Source organism: Pezoporus flaviventris, unplaced genomic scaffold (genome assembly GCF_033815535.1).
Source record: "Pezoporus flaviventris isolate CSIRO_AGI_PZ_B2104156 unplaced genomic scaffold, CSIRO_AGI_Pfla_v1 ptg000129l, whole genome shotgun sequence".
Taxonomy (NCBI): Eukaryota; Metazoa; Chordata; class Aves; order Psittaciformes; family Psittacidae; genus Pezoporus; species Pezoporus flaviventris.
In genome coordinates this window covers 3,134,985-3,153,507 of record NW_026892677.1, presented here as the reverse complement: position 1 = coordinate 3,153,507, position 18,523 = coordinate 3,134,985, and the positions used below count along the sequence as shown (strand labels likewise).

The 18,523-nt window shown below is 42.5% G+C and overlaps 2 protein-coding genes and 1 long non-coding RNA gene across 4 annotated transcripts in view; 1 reads left to right on the top strand and 2 right to left on the bottom strand.

Moving 5' to 3' along the window:
• Positions 1 to 18,523, top strand: part of DOCK1 (dedicator of cytokinesis 1) — a 315,244-nt gene that overhangs the window by 98,437 nt on the left and 198,284 nt on the right. The window lies entirely within an intron of this gene.
• Positions 976 to 18,523, bottom strand: part of LOC133282575 (uncharacterized) — a 60,298-nt gene continuing 42,750 nt past the window's right edge. Inside the window, exon 2 of the long non-coding RNA XR_009747661.1 lies at positions 976 to 1,836. This is a non-coding gene — a long non-coding RNA (uncharacterized LOC133282575). The remainder of the gene's footprint in view (positions 1,837 to 18,523) is intronic.
• INSYN2A (inhibitory synaptic factor 2A) overlaps positions 3,095 to 18,523 on the bottom strand; it is a 43,857-nt gene continuing 28,428 nt past the window's right edge. Inside the window, exons 3-4 of the mRNA XM_061478580.1 lie at positions 12,258 to 12,329; positions 3,095 to 4,142 (exon numbers count right to left, since the gene is read on the bottom strand). Coding sequence (XP_061334564.1) covers positions 3,959 to 4,142; positions 12,258 to 12,329 — 256 coding nt within the window. The 3' untranslated portion in view covers positions 3,095 to 3,958. The remainder of the gene's footprint in view (positions 4,143 to 12,257; positions 12,330 to 18,523) is intronic.

Here is an 18,523-nt window from a genome sequence, read left to right as displayed (position 1 = left end):
GTTTGTATCTGTCAAAGGAAAGAGGAGATGGTGGCAGCACTGGAGAGTGACAAGTGTAAAGCAGAGCAGAGAACAAGGGCACTGATGTGGGAAGTGAACACTGGAGTGATCAATCAAAGGCAGTGATGGATTCTCCATCCCTTGTCATCTTCCTGGCAGAATGCCTTTCTGGAAGGCAGTAAAATACAAGTCTAGGTCTAAGTAAAATATGAGTTATTGATGGTTATTGAAGAGATTTCTGAGGCTGAAGTTACTTAGGACTTGAAGCTGGATGTAAATTGTCTTTCTGTGCCTGAAATCTGTGAAGTTTGGGGTCAGTGGGTTCCAAAGTATTGGAGGGAGCCTCATTTTCTTCCCCAGACCTCTGTGGTGTAAAAATGTATAGTTTGTTTTAGTGAATTGCATGATTTCTTATCAAACCCATGTGAAATTATGTATTGCAACCTTCATTTCACAAACGTGGAAGTGGCATCTGAATGATGGCAGTGCTTTTGTTCCATCACTAACACTGAGCTCTTCTACTATCACCCACGCAGTGAGTGGGTATGGAGTGTGCCCTCCTCATGTTCATCAGAACAAACTGCACTCACCTCCACCAATGGACAGCGAATTTCTGGCACTCCAATTATTTTTAATAAGCCACAGCTCTATTTTATGGATGCTGAGATCATCCTCAAAACTCTTCCATGCAGTCTGTTTCAGTCTATGGGAGCAGAATGGTGTCGGTGCAGCAGTCATATTTTGAGTGGCAATCCAGTTAACAAATCCCAGTAGTAATATAGAAGCCCTGCTATTTTACAGCTGCTAAAGAAATGGTGCAACCTAACAGCCTGCTTGATTTGAAGGTGTTCATGAAAAATGAACCTATTAGATTTTGAAGCAGTGATTAACCTTTAAAACACAGAGTGTAATTAAAAGGCATCGACGGTGGTTTTGCATCTTAAGCAAGAAAAAGCAAACACTTTGTACCAATGGTAGGATTTTCCAGTTTTAATCATGATTTTTGTTTCAGTTTATCCTGATTCTTAAACTATTTTTACAGTGACTTTTTCTGTCTTGAAGAAAACAAGTGCTACCCACAGGAATAGTGTTTCCTAATAGCTCTAAACCCAAGAACGTAACTGCCGCTTAATGGAAATCATACGGACTCAGGAAATAGCAAGTAATAGAAAATCACTGCAGTATTTATTGACTAAAAATCATTATTAAGCATGAGATGGGAGAGGTGCATATAGCAAATCAGTGTATGGAGCGTATCAGTGAACTCGGCAAAGCGATGTTATGTGCCATGTGGAAGGTAAAGGTGCATTTTCTTTGCTGTAACCTCCTACCTGCACTTTGTACGGTCTCCTAAGTTAGGGGGAGAATAGCTTTGTCAGTCACATGGAACTAAAAGCTCTAAAGAATGAGGGGTTTTCTTTCAGTGTCTATCTAACCTGAGCCGGAGTGATTCTAAAGGTAATACAAGATGATGCGTTTTCCACACTTGCAAAAAGGTTTTATTACAAATCCCATGGGATGGTAGGACAGGACCCGAGATGTCATTGTGAAAAGCAAGGCTCTAGATGGATGTTGGCTTTCCCAGTCTTAAAAACATGTATAAAACTAAAAATCTGCAACTTGGTAAGAAAATAACCTGCCCATGCAGAGAACACGCTGTAAGAACTTCCACTTTGAGCTCTTGAGACGCTTCACCAGTGACTTCTCCTCTGTCCTTTGAAGGGGTTGCAGAACATTGGTCTCTGTGTGAGTCAGTAACGTAAAACCAGTTCAGTTTTGTGTCACGCTAGAACATTCAGAACAGGCTTATGGGGAAAAGCTACTGATTCAGTGACACTTATAATCTATAACTGATTGCCATTGAGGGATGCACTGATTTGATTAAAAGAAACCTCAGTTTAGGCGTTTTTGCATGGATGAGCTCATGAATTCTTAACACTATTTAAAAATAAGACTGAATACTGTTATAGTTGTATGTCCATAGTTGCTCTTTCTGTTTAGGAAAAAAATATATTCTTTTTAGGAAATATTTGGGGTTCTAAAGCATGTTGGATGAGCTGTTGTGTAAACTCTGAAACGTTTCCAGTTATAAACAATATAAAGTACATGAAACACGTGTTTCTTTTCCACATGGAAACAATTGCACTTCCATCCTGGTCCACAGGATCCCCTTCCTAATCCTTCAGCTTTCACAAAAATATGTGGGGATTTTGGTTGCTATGTACAAGAACTCGTAGCCCTCTTGAAGGTTACCTGTAAAGGTGACCTTATTCCATTAAAGCATACTGAGATTAATTTGGAGCTGGACATAGGCTGCTTCCGCACTTCTCTACCCATTTTTACTTCCTTCTCTTTGCTTTGGGGGGGGGGGGGGGGGAAGCAAGTGATATTCCTTAATGGATTTGATGCTGAACTAAGAGGAGAAACAGTGTGAACCAAAACACCTTCAATGTTTCAGTATGTGCAAACTCTTCTGCTCATGATTACTTTTCTTCTACCTAAAGACTGAAGAGTTTGTGTCTCAGTGATGCTGCAGGGTATATGTGATTTCAAACCAGTTTGGCACATGACACTGTGACTCAAATGGTCTTAAATCCTTAAAAACACAGAAGATGATTCCCATTCCCTGGCCGCTTCTAGCATGGGAAATTTTTCCACAAATGGAACTTTTTCCATAATGCCAGATGGAATTTTAATGACAATAGCAAATACTTGGAGGAAAAAAATGCGGATTTATAATTGAGAGCAAAATTTAAACTGTGATTTTCAGGAAAAATCCCCCAAATGAGGAAAAAAAGATGGATTCCCATCTCCTCCCTAAGTGTGTTGGTTAGCAAGAACAGTTAATGGATTGAGAGATAAATTACGATGTGCTGGAAAACCCATCTGAAAAGCTGAGCAAATAAATAGCATCTAAAATTTACGGCTCCTTCCAAACTGGTTCCAAAGCATGATGCACACTATAAATTCTCTGGTGCCTTCTGCAGTGTTGTAGAGGTTTTCCAAAGGCTGCATTACAAAAAGATAGTAAATTAGGGCAAGTGCCACCAATTTGTAGAGCTTTTGGTTTCTCTTGGTGGGGTTGGGTTTGTCAATGTGTCAGAATGTGTCATTTAGACGTTTTTGGGTACCAAAAGACCTCGAAGTGAGACCTAGGACAGATGATTGTCCTGTAGCCATGACCCTGTGCTGTGGTTAAAGGCTTCTCCTGACCTTGGGAGGTTTCTGGCTGCTCACCCCTTGAGGATGAGCAGCAAACGTGTTCCTCTGGTGATGAGGACAGAGCTAAATAAGAAATGATGGCGAGCTGTCAAGGTGTGGTACCTTAGTTGAAGTCTACATCGCATGAAGGCAGATACACACGGAGTCACATCTTAGAGACTAGTCATGGTCTTGGACCACATGAAAAATTGTGCTTTGTCCAGGATAAATGTGCTGAAAACTGCACTCCCCGATCAACATGGATTTGTAAAACTGAAGACCACTGCAAACATAAGGCTTGCTTTGTTATTTCCTCCCCTTGTTGTTGTTTAAAGACAATAAACCAAACCCCAAAAGGCTTGAAAACAACAGTGATATTGAGCTGTGTACAGGATGACAGCCTACAATTTACCAGGTTAGAATGTGACGCTTTCAGATCTAAGGAGAAGGGCGGGGGAATAGTTTTACTTTCCACCTTTGTACAAATTTCAATTCAGGTTTTACATCCCACATTGGTGAACTGCAAATCAAAGTTGGCAAGGGATTAGGCAAGGGGTTCTCTTAACACCTTGCTTCTGGACAGGAGTCTATAGGTACAAAGGCCTTTTTGGTACACAGGGTGAGAACTGGATGTCACCACAAGGGTCAGAACCACGTTGGCCAGTAACTGCTCAGTCTACCACGATCCCGTTTAGCGAGGATTGATAGAACTCCAAGTGTTTGTCAAAGAAGGCCTTGAACTCCACATGGACTTGGGTTAAAGGAACCAGAGTTTCCATCTTCCGTGCTTTTTTGATTCAGTTTTGGATTTTTGCTTGGGAGTGGAGGAGTAGCTCTCCTGAGAATAAGGCAAAGGTGCAACCTGAGTTTCCTCAATAGGATGAAGTTTTCTCAAAACTGGCTGTAGTTTATCTTCTTGCTGTTTAAAATCCAGTTCCACGCTAAAAATGGGATGAGAAAAGCAATTGGTTATTAATTGTGATGACAAAGATTTCAATTAAACCCACATCTGATGCTTAATTTCTGACATTCAGATGTAAAACAAACGCTTCAGTTGGATCTCCACAGTTCTTGCACTGCAAGGGGAAGAGGAAGGTTGAAGAAAGGACATAATTGCAAAAGAGAAATAGGAATGGGATAGCGTAAAGTTTTCCCTCCTGTTTAGGGGAGCCTTGAGGACTATAGTAGATGTGCTGTGAAGTGATTGAAAACTAGAAATCCTACTTCTCCCCGTTTTTGTGGTGAAATGCTCTTTGAGGGCTCCCAGGCTGGCTTCTCTCCCATCTACAAGGCCTGGGAGGATGGGGTGGCAGCCAAGAACCCCAGAGCAGACTGCTGAAACAAAAACCTCTAATGATGTAAACCCATTTATTTAGTTGACTGTATCCTAGAATCCCAGCCTGGTTTGGGTTGGAAGGGACCTTAAAGCTCATCCAGCTCCAACCCCCTGCCATGGACAGGGACACCTTCCACTAGAGCAGCTTGCTCCAAGCCCTGTCCAACCCTTATTTCAACATTTATGCTACAAATTGTTTCGAGTTTACCTTATAAAGCAAAGGAGCCACATTATAAACCTCATCAAAAGGGTAATGCTGTCCCAAAACCAAATCCTGGCTGCTTAGAAATACCCTGAAACATCATGAGTTTGATTCTGCTAAAATGGGGATATCAGTTCATTGTGAATCCCCACCACATAAATGCTTTCAGTATTACAATGAATCTCAGAATGAAGTTGACTCTTCCTTAAGAGCTCTCTAAATCTCATGTAAAGTGGCATGTAAATTTGGGCAGAACGTGGCAGATATTATAGTAGCTTTGTACCAGAGAAGGGCCACGGGGATGATCAGGGGCTGGAGCACCTCCTGTATGAAGACAGGCTGAGAAAGTTGGGGCTGTTCAGCCTGGAGAAGAGAAGCTGCGTGGAGACCTCGTAGCAGCTTCCAGTGTCTGAAGGGGGCCTATAGGGATGCTGGGAGGGACTCTTCATTAGGGACTGTAGTGACAGGACAAGGGGTAACGGGTTAAATCTTAAACAGGGGAAGTTTAGATTGGATGTAAGGAGGAAGTTGTTTGCTGTTTGGGTGGTGAGGCACTGGAATGGGTTGCCCAGGGAGGCTGTGAATGCTCCATCCCTGGCGGTGTTCAGGGCCAGGTTGGACACAGCCTTGGGTGCCATGGCTGGGGGGTTGGAACTGGATGATCTTAAGGTCCTTTCCAACCCTAACTATCCTGTGATTCTAAGTCAGGGGGACAGAAAACGGCATTTCAGCTCTGCCACCGGCACGGTTCATTTTTACTTCTTTCAGAAGTGATTCTTGCAGGGGAGCTCTCAAGAAGCACTTGATGTAAAAGATGAATTGTTTTTAAAGAACCTTGCTGAAGAGAGTGATGTTTTTCATAATCAATTCCTATTTAAGATAGATCTCGAGAGAAAAAACATCTTAGATCGAGTCCATATGACAGAACCCATGTTATTATCATCCTCTCCTGTATAAACCTGCTTTCAGCAGTTCAGGCTCAGCTATTTGCAGCCAAATGAAATATTTTGCTGCTGAAAATGAATGAAAACATTAATTATTTCAGCATTTAGAACTGTAAATTCTGCAGAAGAATTGGTTCTTGTCTATCAAGATGCGTTTATCCAGCTTTGTCGTGTACCTGCTCTGTTCAGGCAAGCAGCTTGTTTGCAAACTTAAGTTTCAGTCTTTGTGCTGCAAAAAAAGAAGCCAAAAACCTCCTTATTTTGTAATTTTCCACATATCTTCCTAAATTATCTATAGCTAGCTTTATTTTTGGTCTTTCTATCAAGCATAGGAAATACTAGTAAAGCCAGCAAGTGTTATGTGTTTGTATGACTTTCTTATATCATGTTACTGCCCTGCAGAGCTTTCTGCTTCCTGCATTCATGACCTTGATTTTGTCACCTGTCACAGCTCTGACAGCTCTGTTTTGCTCAGTGCTGGGTTTGTATCCAAAGTCTCTACAGGTTTCCTCTCAAAATGACCTTTTCCTGAAATACTCCTTATTCTGTGTGGTTCTCTCCACTCACAAATTTGGTCTGGTTTTGACTCTTCTTTAAGCCTCCCCCATAATAACTCCGTATACTCACACATTTACAACTTCCTTGGGCAACCTGCTCCAGTGCCTCACCACACCACAGTGAAGACTTCCTTATATCCAACCTAAATCTCCCGTTTCAGTTTAAACCCCATTCTCTCTTGTCCTATCGCTACAGTCCCTAATGAAGAGTCCCTCCCCAGCATCCTTGTAGCCCCTTCAGATACTGGAAGGCTGCTCTGAGGTCTCCACGCAGCCTTCTCTTCTCCAGGCTGAACAGCCCCAACTTCCTCAGCCTGTCTTCATACAGGAGGTGCTCCAGCCCCTGCTCATCCTCGTGGCCTCCTCTGGACTTGCTCCAACAGTTCCATGTCCTTTTTATGCTGAGGACACCAGAACTGCACACAGTGCTCCAGGTGAGGTCTCATGAAAGCAGAGTAGAGGGGCAACGTGGACACCTCCCTCAAGGTATGAATACAAGGTGGTCAACTTCCTCAAGCTGCTTTTCTCTGGCTTATCCCAGTCTCTAAATCCTATCACTGTGGATTAGGGATTGCTGTGGAGGATTTTCTGCTTATGGCTTGGGCAGACTGTCCAAGCTTGTGAAGCTTTGTTTAGGCTGGGGATAGTGGAAAAAGAAAGAAGAGAGGATTATAAGAGTTTGAAACAGGTCTTCCAAAAAGGTCACCTCACTTGTTAAAGCACCTGCTGGATTCCTTGGCTAAGAGGAGGTTTAATTTCTTTATTTTTCTTAGGAATATATGTATTAATTTGCTATATTCAGTGCCAGTTTGGAACGCTTGAGCCTGCAGTAGCTGACCTAGCTTATTTGGATGATTTAGAGAATAGATGAGTTTATTTTTTGCGCACTGGCAGCAGAGTGAACTTTCCCTAATCCTGTTGCTGTAGAAGGGATTGAAAACAGAGTTTGAGGAGTCATAACCATTTGGGTTGAAGCATATGGACTGTGGGTGGGTATCTAGCAACAAGCTTAGGAATACGGATGGGTTTTCTTCTTCATGCCACAGTCACAAGTTATTAACATGAATCATTTTAAGACTATTAGATGCTAATGAGAGGATACGTTGGTTATTTGCAAGATGGACAAATTCAGGTTCAGGACTGGGTTGTTGAGGGCTTTATGCACTTGTCTCTTGAAACCTCCACGGATGGAGCCTTCTGTGTTCTGCCTTAAGGGAAAACCTTTCTCCTCCTACTTGACCTGGGCCTTTCTCATCTCATTCACCCCCCTTCTGTTCACCTTTTATTATCTAGTTTATAATGTGAAGGCCCAAACCCTACAAGCATTTATAGAACAGCCCAGCTCTTTGCATTTAAGTCGCTGGGTGAACCAGGAATTAAAGAATGTCACAGTGTCTCCTTCTGGATAACATTAACTGGATGGTATGGCACGTCACAGCTTGGAATAGTGGGATCCAGATAAGCACTGATCACTCAAAAACTGCCTGACCATACTTTTGAGGGATCTCATGAATTTCCTATTTCAACCTGCTAGTCTCGAAGGCCAGGATCTAAAGCAGTTGGTGTTAGCAAGCCATTAAGATCCATTTTTACTGCTAAGCATCTTAGTCTAGAGATAAGATGAGAGAGAATGTAAATTAATTAGTGTGGATAGGAAATAAAAAGATGACATTGCTATTCTTATCATGTAGGTACCTGATTTTGCTATCTCAGGGATTGATGTCTACTTGTCTTATTGCCATACTTATGAATATTAATAATTATCACTATATCTAACCTTTACAAGTGAACTACTTCCACATGGGCTTGTGCTGCCTAATGAACTGGTGATTGCAATCCTGTTTGATTTGCCACTGTTGTATTGAGAGTTACGTGGCAGAGATTCTGATCATATATGTTCTGTTGAGTACTTGGAATACATCTTAAAAGTAACTTCAATATCAAAGACAAAACCGAGCATTGAAAACCAGCATAATCCGCCATTTCAAAGGTGTAAAAAGTGGCTAAATTAGTGACAAGAGAAGAGCTTTGAGTAATTCTCCCCACCAAAACTCCTCCATCCCTGGCAGTGTTCAAGGCCAGGCTGGACGGGGCTTGGGGCAAGCTGCTCTAGTGGAAAGTGTCCCTGCCTGTGGCAAGGGGTTGGAACTGGATGAGCTTTAAGGTCCCTTCCAACACAACCCATTTGTGATTCCATAAATACAGCATTGTGTTATTGATTTGTCTGTTCTCCCTATGCAGAAATTGGCTCATGATTTGGTCTGGTTAAAAGTTCACTTACAAGAGCTAAAATAACCTTGTAAAAGCAATTGAGTACTTGTGATCTTTTTGCCTAAAGAGAAGCCTAGCCTGAATACTTCAAGATGCTCCTTCACGGAAATAACTCGCGCTGAAGGCCTAAGAATAATGCACACAGTATTAAAAGAGAAGCCTCATTTTTCTCATACAGATTTCTGTTCAAGGATTACAATTCACAGGGGATGATAATTTAAACAGGAGTGGAAAGGGCAGTTCCACTAAAAGATAATTACAGAATAAAGCAGGCTGTGAAGACTTTAGTACATATAGGTTTGGGTGGCTTAGAATTGGTTCAGTTTCTGCATAGCAGTGCAATTGCTTCTTAATAGCAGCATTTTGATAGACATCAGTATTTAAGTTGCCTTTGTCCTGGCAATATACTTGAGTAACACTTACCTTCTATCTTTGAAAATAGTGAACATACTTTAGTTTGTAATAGATGTAAAAGTTTTTGTCTTTTGTTTATTGTTCTTTTAGTTTGGTAGAAGATAATTTGGAAAGAGTGGATTATGAGATACCAATAGTAATGGAATAGATTAACATTTGTCACAGCTCAACACTTGATAAAATGGTTTATTTTTGCTACTTTAATCACATTATTATGTTTTAAATACTGTATAGAAATACTATAGAGATGATGTTGAATGCTTTTTTCTGACTGTTTTAGACTATTGCTAGGTAGTCGGAACTTTATACTTGGGCTTTACAACGTAGTGCAATGCTGTTGCCTAATATAGAAGTTGCTCTGCTGTTTGAGCCAAGAGCTTTATAAGAAGCAGCACCACTGATGGCGTGCTTCCCCAAATCCATTGGCTGGTGAAGCCTTCAGGAGAATCATGGAATCAACCAGGTCGGAAAAGAGCTTTAAGCTCATCCAGTCCAACTGCTCCCCAGCACTGCCAAGGCCACCACTAACCCATGGCACTGAGGCCTCGTCTCCACGGTGTGTGAACACTTGCAGGGCCGGTGACTGCAGCCCTGCCCTGGGCAGCCTGTTCCAATGCCTGAGCACCCTCTGGGGCAGGAATTGTTCCTCAGCTCCATCTAAACCTGCCCTGGGGCAGCTTGAGGCCGTTTCCTCTTGTCCCATCCCTTGTTCCTTGGGAGCAGAGCCCAGCCCCTCCTGGCTCCATCCTCCTGTCACGCAGTTGTAGGGAGCGATCAGGTCCCCCCTGAGCCTTCTCTTCTCCAGACTGAAGCCCCCCAGGTCCCTCAGCCGTTCCTACCCAGACTGAGCCTTTCCCCCTCTAAAGCCCAGGCCTAATTGGGTGTTTAATTGGGAGTGGAAGCAGTGAACTGCTGTGTGATGCAGTTAATGTGGCGTGTCTTGTGTGGTGGAAGATGGCGTGGCCTCCCATGTCTGGAGTTCCTGACAACTTCTAGAACATACTTTTTATCAGAGAAATAAGAGGAATTGTGAGAGAAATAGGGAATAAGGAAAAAAAAACCCACATCTAAAACAGTTCAAGTTTTGGTACCTTATGTTTTTAATAGTGTTTCATGTTCGATTAGTTTCCTATTTATTAAAAGAACTGAGATAACCCGGTTTTCCTTTTTCCTGTAATACTAAGAACTGCAATAAATTCTTTTCGATGTAAAGGCAAAAGAACATCAAAATAAATTTGGAATTTTTGCAGAAAATTTAAATCGCATATACAAAATAACTGTATTCTCAAAACTATATTCTTAGAATGGTTACTAGCAGTATTGGCATTTTGGATACTAAAGATCAGCTAAACCCCCTTTAAAGTACAAGCGTTCTTTGTCTCTTCCTACACTGTCTATGGCTTTTGTGCTATATATTAATATTCTGCAAAGTCATCCTTAATTACACTGATTGTTTCTGCATTGTAGCTTCTCATCTGTGCTGTGCTTGACATTAGAGGCTGCAGTTGGGGAGTCAGTAGGGCAACTTAATCCCTCCCCTCGGATGCTGCTTCACTGCAGTCTGAAGGTTAGAAACAGCTCTGACTGTTCTGTTGTCAATGCTACTGGGTTCAAAATTGAATCATAATTAAAAAGAAACCAAGTCACTTGGGGAGAAGTTAAGGTTTTCCCTTCAAATCATTGATTTGTCCTGTAAGGGCATTCGTTCTGTTTCCCTTAAGTGTCCTCTATCTACTGCATGGGGGAAAGAGCTCAAGGCTGAGGGTCCAGAGCAGGAGCCTATTGTAAAAGCAGCCAGTGGAACACACAGCAGGACAAACAGAACAGTCCTCCTGGTCTGACATGGATATTTACCAACAGCTTCCAAGGCCGAGGGCCCTCAAACGTACTCAGGTTTCCAGCTGCACAGTTTAACCTAAGCTTTAGTATGTGTTCCTAAAAGGCCTTTTGTCCTAAAAAGAAACCACATAGCTCTGTCCAGCATTTGCCACGCAAACCTTTTGCAAAGATGAAGTGTGCATCATTAAATCAAGGTTTAAGAGTAACTTTAGCACCCTTACTAATGAAAGTAGCATATGTGACTTGAGGAGGAACAGGAACTCCTACAAGGCACTCTGTTTTAGTGGTAGTTTTATCAGTGAATTTCTCTTTTATCTCTTCTGGCTACTTACCTTGTCTCAGTAATTCAGTTTTGTCATAATGCCCCTGTTTTGCACTCTCTTCTTGCCTGCAGCACTTATTCTCCTCGTGTCAGAAAGCTGAGCTGAGTTTTGCTAAAGCTTCCCCTGGAAACCTTGCTTCAGGCAACAGCCCAGCACTGATAGCTCCAGGCCACTGGTGGGACCCAAGAACTGGACCTGCCTGCTCTTCTGTCAGCCTATTGATAGGGAAAGCCTTGAAATCTGCATTTCTGGAGTCACTCCATTTGCAGGGAGCACAAAAGGGAGAAACTGGAAGGTTCCTTGCCTTTAAATCTTGTTAATGATTAAATCAGAATTAAATCTGATTGAAATCTTTAAGTCTTTTAATCAAGGTTTTTAAACAACTTCCAATTGGACTTTTTTAGCTAATGAAATAAGAGCAGTGCAAATGTCCTGTGTTCTACCTTCGCAGGCTGCCCTGAGCAAGAAACTACACAGGACTGGCCTCAGAAAGGGGGAGGCTTTGGTCTGTGTCTGCTTCTTTTTGCTATCCAGTCTCAAAACAACTTCCCAAGTCCAGTCACTCCTGCCTAATGTATGTTGAGTTGTTGGACAGAACATATTTAAACATATCTAGCAATGGGACAACGGAGCTCAGACCTTGTAACATTTCCCATCATAGAATAGTTAGGGTTGGAAAGGACCTTAAGATCATCCAGTTCCAACCCCCTGCCATGGCCAGGGACACCTCACACTAAACCATGGCACCCAAGGCTGTGTCCAACCTGCCCTTGAACACCACCAGGGAAGGAGCATTCACAACCTCCCTGGGCAACCCATTCCAGTGCCTCACCACCCTCACAGGAAAGAATTTCCTCCTTAGATCCAATCTAAACTTCCCCTGTTTAAGTTTTAACCCGTTACCCCTTGTCCTATCACTACAGTCCCTAACAAAGAGTCCCTCCTCAGCATCCCTATAGGCCCCCTTCAAGCTACAGCACTTGTACTGACTAACTATCCGATCTGAAAGTTTTAGACTCGGCGTCTGTTGACTTTAATTCAGTGGAGTACTTAAATTTATTATGTTCTATTTGTGTTATTGAAAAACCCAGGCTAACAACTGATCCTTCATTAGTGAATAAAGCATTACTTTCACGCAAGAAAAGTGGGAATAGGAGGATTTTAACCTACCTGTAGATAATACATGCACTGTTCCTGCATGTGTCGCAGTTAGCTGTGTCTTGACCAGTCCGATACGAAAGCCTACAAAGACAAGAACATGAGGTCATTGAAGAGGAATTTGGTTTGACATGGTTTTACCTTCTATGATTCTTTCCTAGACATCAGGGGTTCTTTTTGGTTTGAACTTAAATATTGAAGGCAAAAAAGGAGCCATTAGGAAACCAGGATCAACATTCAGTGTAATTCACGTTCCCTGAGCAATGGGAGGATGAAGTAATTTGGAAAGTGAGCCTTTGATGATTTCAAGGAGAAAATAAAGCATTTAGATTACAAAGTATAACAGAAATAAAAGGGAAAACAACAAAAGAACCAAGTGAGGTGAAGCTCTTCTTGCATAAAGCTGCTGTGAACCAAGGTGATGAACCATCCCTGTAAGCAGGCTGGTTTGTTTTCTCTGCTTTCTCAAATCCCTGAGGCTTTTCCCAGTTACTGGTGGATGTACAGAACATAATACTGAAAAACGGCACCTATTTCAGTGCCTCAGCAATGAGGTATGAAGATGGGTTGTAGGGATGTTTATGTCTTAAAAGGAAGAAAGTACCATTTAAATCACACTTTCTGCACTCACGTAGCCTACGGCTGTTCTTTGACACGCTTTGGTTTGTAGTCTGTTGGAGCAGTGTCTTAATTTCCTTATGTGTTGTCTCTGAGTTGGTCAATTTGAATTAAAAAGGGGTTTTAAGGCATGCAAGTACTTTTTTGTGCATAGGTATTTCATCAAAATAAATCATAAAATCCCAGCCTGGTTTGTGTTGGAAGGGACCTTAAAGCTCATCCAGTCCCAACCCCTGCCACGGGCAGGGACCCCTTCCACTAGAGCAGCTTGCTCCAAGCCCCTGTGTCCGACCTGGCCTTGAACACTGCCAGGGATGGGGCAGCCACAGCTTCTCTGGGCACCCTATGCCAGCGCCTCAGCACCCTCCCAGGGAAGAGCTTCTGCCTAAGAGCTCATCTCAGTCTCCCCTCGGGCAGGTTAAAGCCATTCCCCTTGGCCTGTCCCTACAGGCTCATCTCCAAAGCTTCTCTCCATGTTTCCTGTAGCCCCTTTAGGCACTGGAGCTGCTCGAAGGTCTCTTATGTCTCAGGGGGGTGAAGTAGTATCTGTTTTTCATTACCTTTTGAAGTCTTTCAGAAGCTGACATTCAGATTGTCCCTACTCTGTTAAACTTGGCCTTGCTAAATATTTTTTCCAAGCTATTGATCAAATACTAAGGACTCTTCCTAAGGCTACAACATCTAAAGTTTACAGAGCAGTTGATGAAGGCCTTTATTTACTGAGCACAGAAAGGATAGTCAATAATTGCTGTCAGAGGAGCACAGTTGGTCAAGTGCTTCTCTATAGGTAAAAGCATAAACCCACCATGCTGGGTACCAAGTGAAGTCGGGACATTTGAATTCATCTGCATACTCCTACAAACTACCATTCAAATCGGTTAATTCTCTGGCTTGTAGAATAATAACCTTCTTCTCTGCCCCTTTCTCCTCTTTGTCCATGGTGCTGCAGGGTTTAGGTACTCACATTTGGCTGCCCCTTCGTTGCTAAAGGGTTTTAATAAAGGTCCTTTCCAACCCGAACTGTTCTATGATACCATGCTACACAGGAGCATGTGTGTCGTCACTGCTTTAGTTCCTATGAAGCTCTACCAAGCAGATCCCACCAGCACCGTGTCTATCTTACAAACATCGTGTTTTAGTTAGGATAAACTTCCTCAACACTGGTTGGTACTTGGCTAAAGCCATGCTCTGTTTGGTGTTTATGTGGATGTACTGGTTCAGTCATAAATTACAGTCCTGCTTCTGTAACTTACAGTGGTTTTAATATCATATTAACAATAAGGCACTGAATAAACTTAGGTACTTGGGTATCTTCCTAAGACTCGAGTTTTCCATATTGTATTTATATTTCTAAAGCATGATGATCTTCAAGTGCACAATAATTCCAGACATTCAAGTACTTAAAACCTTATTTCCTACTTTATGGTATAAGGCAAACTCATTAAGATGACAAAAATGGTCCTTTGATACAAATATTTAACAATTACATGAGTTTTAGATGATCAGTTTGAAATCCTGGTTTCTGAACTGACCACTTGGTTTTAGCACCGGCGTCGTTCACAAGCGTTACTGTTTGCTGTGATACATCTAGTTTTTCCTAGTTTTATGTCATTCACGATGAACTTAAAGCATCATTTTCCTTATTGAATATTCGTAGCTCTTCAGGGATTATTTTCTTTTCAAGCCACAGATCTAGCAGTGTTGCCTTCTCTGGACCATCCTGTCAGTCAGACCTCTTTGTAAGGCCCAAGAACGCTGCATGGTGTCACACTGTTTGGTTTCCATGCGGCGCTTTGATAGCTCTTAACCAGGGCTGCGTATGTGAGTGTTAGATCAGTATAAATTCAATTATTCCTATACAAATTAAACTCTTCAGGAAAGAATTTTGTTGTTGACACCCCAGGGCTTTGGACTCTCGCTTGTTTTCACATCTGCATAAGCACATGCATAGAATTCATCTACTTCATGCCAACAAGGATTTCACTACTGGCATAACGTTTCCATGTACATCCTAGGCAGTGAGGTTGATCTGCAACACGGGCTTACTGAAAAACAGAGCTTCCTACCAGTGTTAACTGCTACAACCAGTTTGTGAGCGCACTCTGGGTACCAGGTTCAGGAGAGCAGAGTCCTGGGTGCTTATTCTTCCCTTGTGAGGTGGGGTATTTTGAATAAGCTACTTTTCTCCTTCCCCTTTAAAATGTTTTTAAGGGTATTCCAGTGCCAAAGAGCTCGGGTTAGACCAGTAACTTTATTCTTCATTGCTAAACCAGTTGTTACTTTCAGTAAGAAGAAAACCTGTACATTGTGATGTTTTGCACCAAAGACTCCTACAGATTTGTTTTCTTTTGAGGGACATTAAAGTTGGTTTTGATCCGGTTCAGATCCAAACTGGAGTGTTTCACTTTGTACTGAGATATCTGGGAGCCAGGAGTTCCCCCCAAGCTGTGAATCCCGTGGGCCATGTAGTTCACGTAACAATCACCGCAGCATTAAGCTTTGCAGCTCATTTTACTAATCTTAATATCCTAATTTTGGGAATGCCTCAGTGGTTTTAGTAGTATTACATGTTATAATTCGCTTCAGTCGCTCAGTTTTATCCTCAACCTCAACCTTATTCTGGTGTCCTCAACATAAAAAGGACATGGAACCGTTGGAACAAGTCCAGAGGAGGCCACAAGGATGATCAGGGACTGGAGCACCTCCTGTATGAAGACAGGCTCAGAAAGTTGTGGCTGTTCAGCCTGGAGAAGAGAAGACTGCTCACAGACCTCAGAGCAGCCTTCCAGTATCTGAAGGGGGCCTATAGGGATGTGGGGAGGGACTCTTCATTAGGGACTGTAGTGACAGGACAAGGGGTAACGGGTTCAAACTGAAACAGGGGAAGTTTAGGTTGGATATAAGAAGGAAATTCTTTCCTGTTAGGGTGGTGAGGCACTGGAATGGGTTGCCCAGGGAGGTTGTGAATGCTCCATCACTGGCAGTGTTCAGGGCCAGGTTGGACAGAGCCTTGGGTGCCATGGTTTAGTGTGAGGTGTCCCTGCCCATGGCAGGGGGTTGGAACTGGATGATCTTAAGGTCCTTTCCAACCCTAACGATTCTATGATTCTATGATCTGGCATTATGAATGAACAGGAAAGACGTCTTGAGCTTGAAAGGGGAGAGTGCAAAGTCCTGTCTTGTACAGTGCACATCTACTGGTATGAAGATGTGAGGTGCAGTCTGAAGGCAGTGGAAGGTGTCCCTGCCTGTGGCAGGGGGTTGGAACTGGATGGGCTTTAAGGTCCTTTCAACCCAAAGCAGTATGGGAGTCTTTGAAGACCCAACCAAATCTAACCTCTTCCCCTGTTAACCAGCAATTCCTTATTCTTTTCTTGGTGATCTTACTACAAAAGATGTTTTAGTTCCTACCTGGAAAAATATTTCTCATGTGGATGCTGAAGGAAATCTTTTGGTTTAAGTAAGCTGCCTTCTGGGTAGAACCTGTACTACCTCATGATTTGTTTTTGTTACCCCCAAAATGACGGAGTTGAGTGAGATACATCTGTGTGTGTATATGTATATATATCCACACACACATGTATGGGGGGGGCTAATCCTATCAGTATAGCGAAGTCAATGCAGCACTAGTCATTCCTAGTTTGATGGCATGCATGCTGATCTGCAAGGAAGGAACTGAATGCATGTATTTGTTTAATGAGCATCCCTGGTATTCATAATATGACTGTATTTTATACTGCTTAATATGTTTTGATTTACACTAAAAGCAGCCATTACTCCAGTAGCTTCATTCTTTGATACCTTACATCTCATATCATCATTTTCCATATGGGTGCACATAGATGGGCACGCTTAAGCTCATGTGTGATGTGCTGCTGTGTGGTCAGGTGCTGGAGAAGGGCTGCATTTGGGTTAGTTGGGTTGTTGTGGCTGCATCCACCCAGCTGAGTCACCTTGGCAGTGATACCTCACCTCCCCACTCGGTTTCCCACACCTGCTTGTGATCTCCATTACATATTATTTGCAGGAGGCTCTCATTTCTTGCATTTCTTTCAGCATTCTTGGCACACCCTGAGCTTAACCTCAATTAACACCTCCAAGTATTAGAATATCATAACGAAGAGCCACCCTTCTGCTGACACGGACTGGCAATAACTAATAATAGGCTGCAGTTTTCAGGCAGCCTGAGGGAATGACACCCTCAGAATCCCTGTGAAATGCAGAATTCCTGAACCTGCTTGAGGCTCTTCTTGAAAACACCAACTGGAACATCCAAATCTTGGCATTTGAGTAGGTTTTTTTGCTTGTACAGATTGGAGACCCCATTTTGCTGGGAGGGGGGAAGCTCAGATCTGGATATGCTGATTTTCCCCTAGTTTTCAGTTGGTGGCTAGAGAAGAGGTGCTAATTCAAGTATCCTGGACATAGAATCCTGGAATTGTTTGGCTTGGAAGGGACCTTAAAGCTCATCCAGTTCCAACCCCTGCTGTGGGCAGGGACACCTTCCCCTAGAGCAGCTTGCTCCAAGCCCCATCCAACCTGGCCTTGAGCACTGCCAGGGATTACAAAGCAATTTGGAGGGACAGATCTGTTCCATCTGGATGTCTTCCCCTATCTGCTGGGATGTAGGGAGTACTTCATACTAATTGAGTGACTTAATGGCATGGTTTTACACAAGTGGCTTTGCTTCAGAGCGCCTTTATGCACTGATGGGTGTGCTCTTTAGAGGATATTGATATCCATCACACTTTTGATGTATTACCACCAACAAGAGGATAAACAGACTTCAAGAGTCTTCCTTTATTGGTGTTTGTGTTAAAATACAGTGAAACAAGTTATCTTAAGCAGGCAGTGGGCCTTTGAAGTGGTTTTGAAGTGACAGTTCTGGCTGTGCTGAATAGCTGAGGAAGTGTAGGCTGTGGTTCTCCCTAAGTCTTTGTATGGATGGGTATTGTATTCCCGTGCATGGCCTGGTCCTGCTGTGCCTATCTATAGTATAGCTAAACACACTGATGTTATCTGTCTGTACACAGTAATGGCTCAGACATAGAGAGTCTGGTGGAAACTTCTAAACCTCTGTGTTTTCTACTCTAAAGCATTACTAATAATCATGCTTCGAGGCAAAATTGTCCATACTATTAACATAATTTGTCTTTTGGAAGAATAAGATGACTACACTATGTCATGTGCGTCTCAGCTGTCCTTTTGACTTGAGTAAGTCATGTTTTACCTATGTAAACTGCAGGGAAATCACTTGTATATCTTTGCAGGTTAAAATCAGCTTAGCCATATAGGTTTAGTCTACTCTAAGAAAGATCTGCTATTCTGGCTCAGTGGAGAGCCTCATGTAAACCCGTTTGTATCAGCAAAATCATGTTCCTGTTGGATGAATATCTGCCTCTTAGATGCAGATGCATATCTGTTCCCTTAAGAACTTACATTCTGCCATCAAACCAGCAGGTACATGCAGTTATAAACATCTCAAGTTAGCATTTGGCTCATATAAAGGTCTTCTGCAAAATCACCTGCCCAGTTGAACACTGCTTTGGCCCTCTTGCTCCTGCACTTTCATTACATTCATAGTTACCAGTTAACAGTTCTGATTTGCAGATGATAGCAGTACAGCCTCATAAAGCTCAAGAGTCAGCAGTATTGTGCTT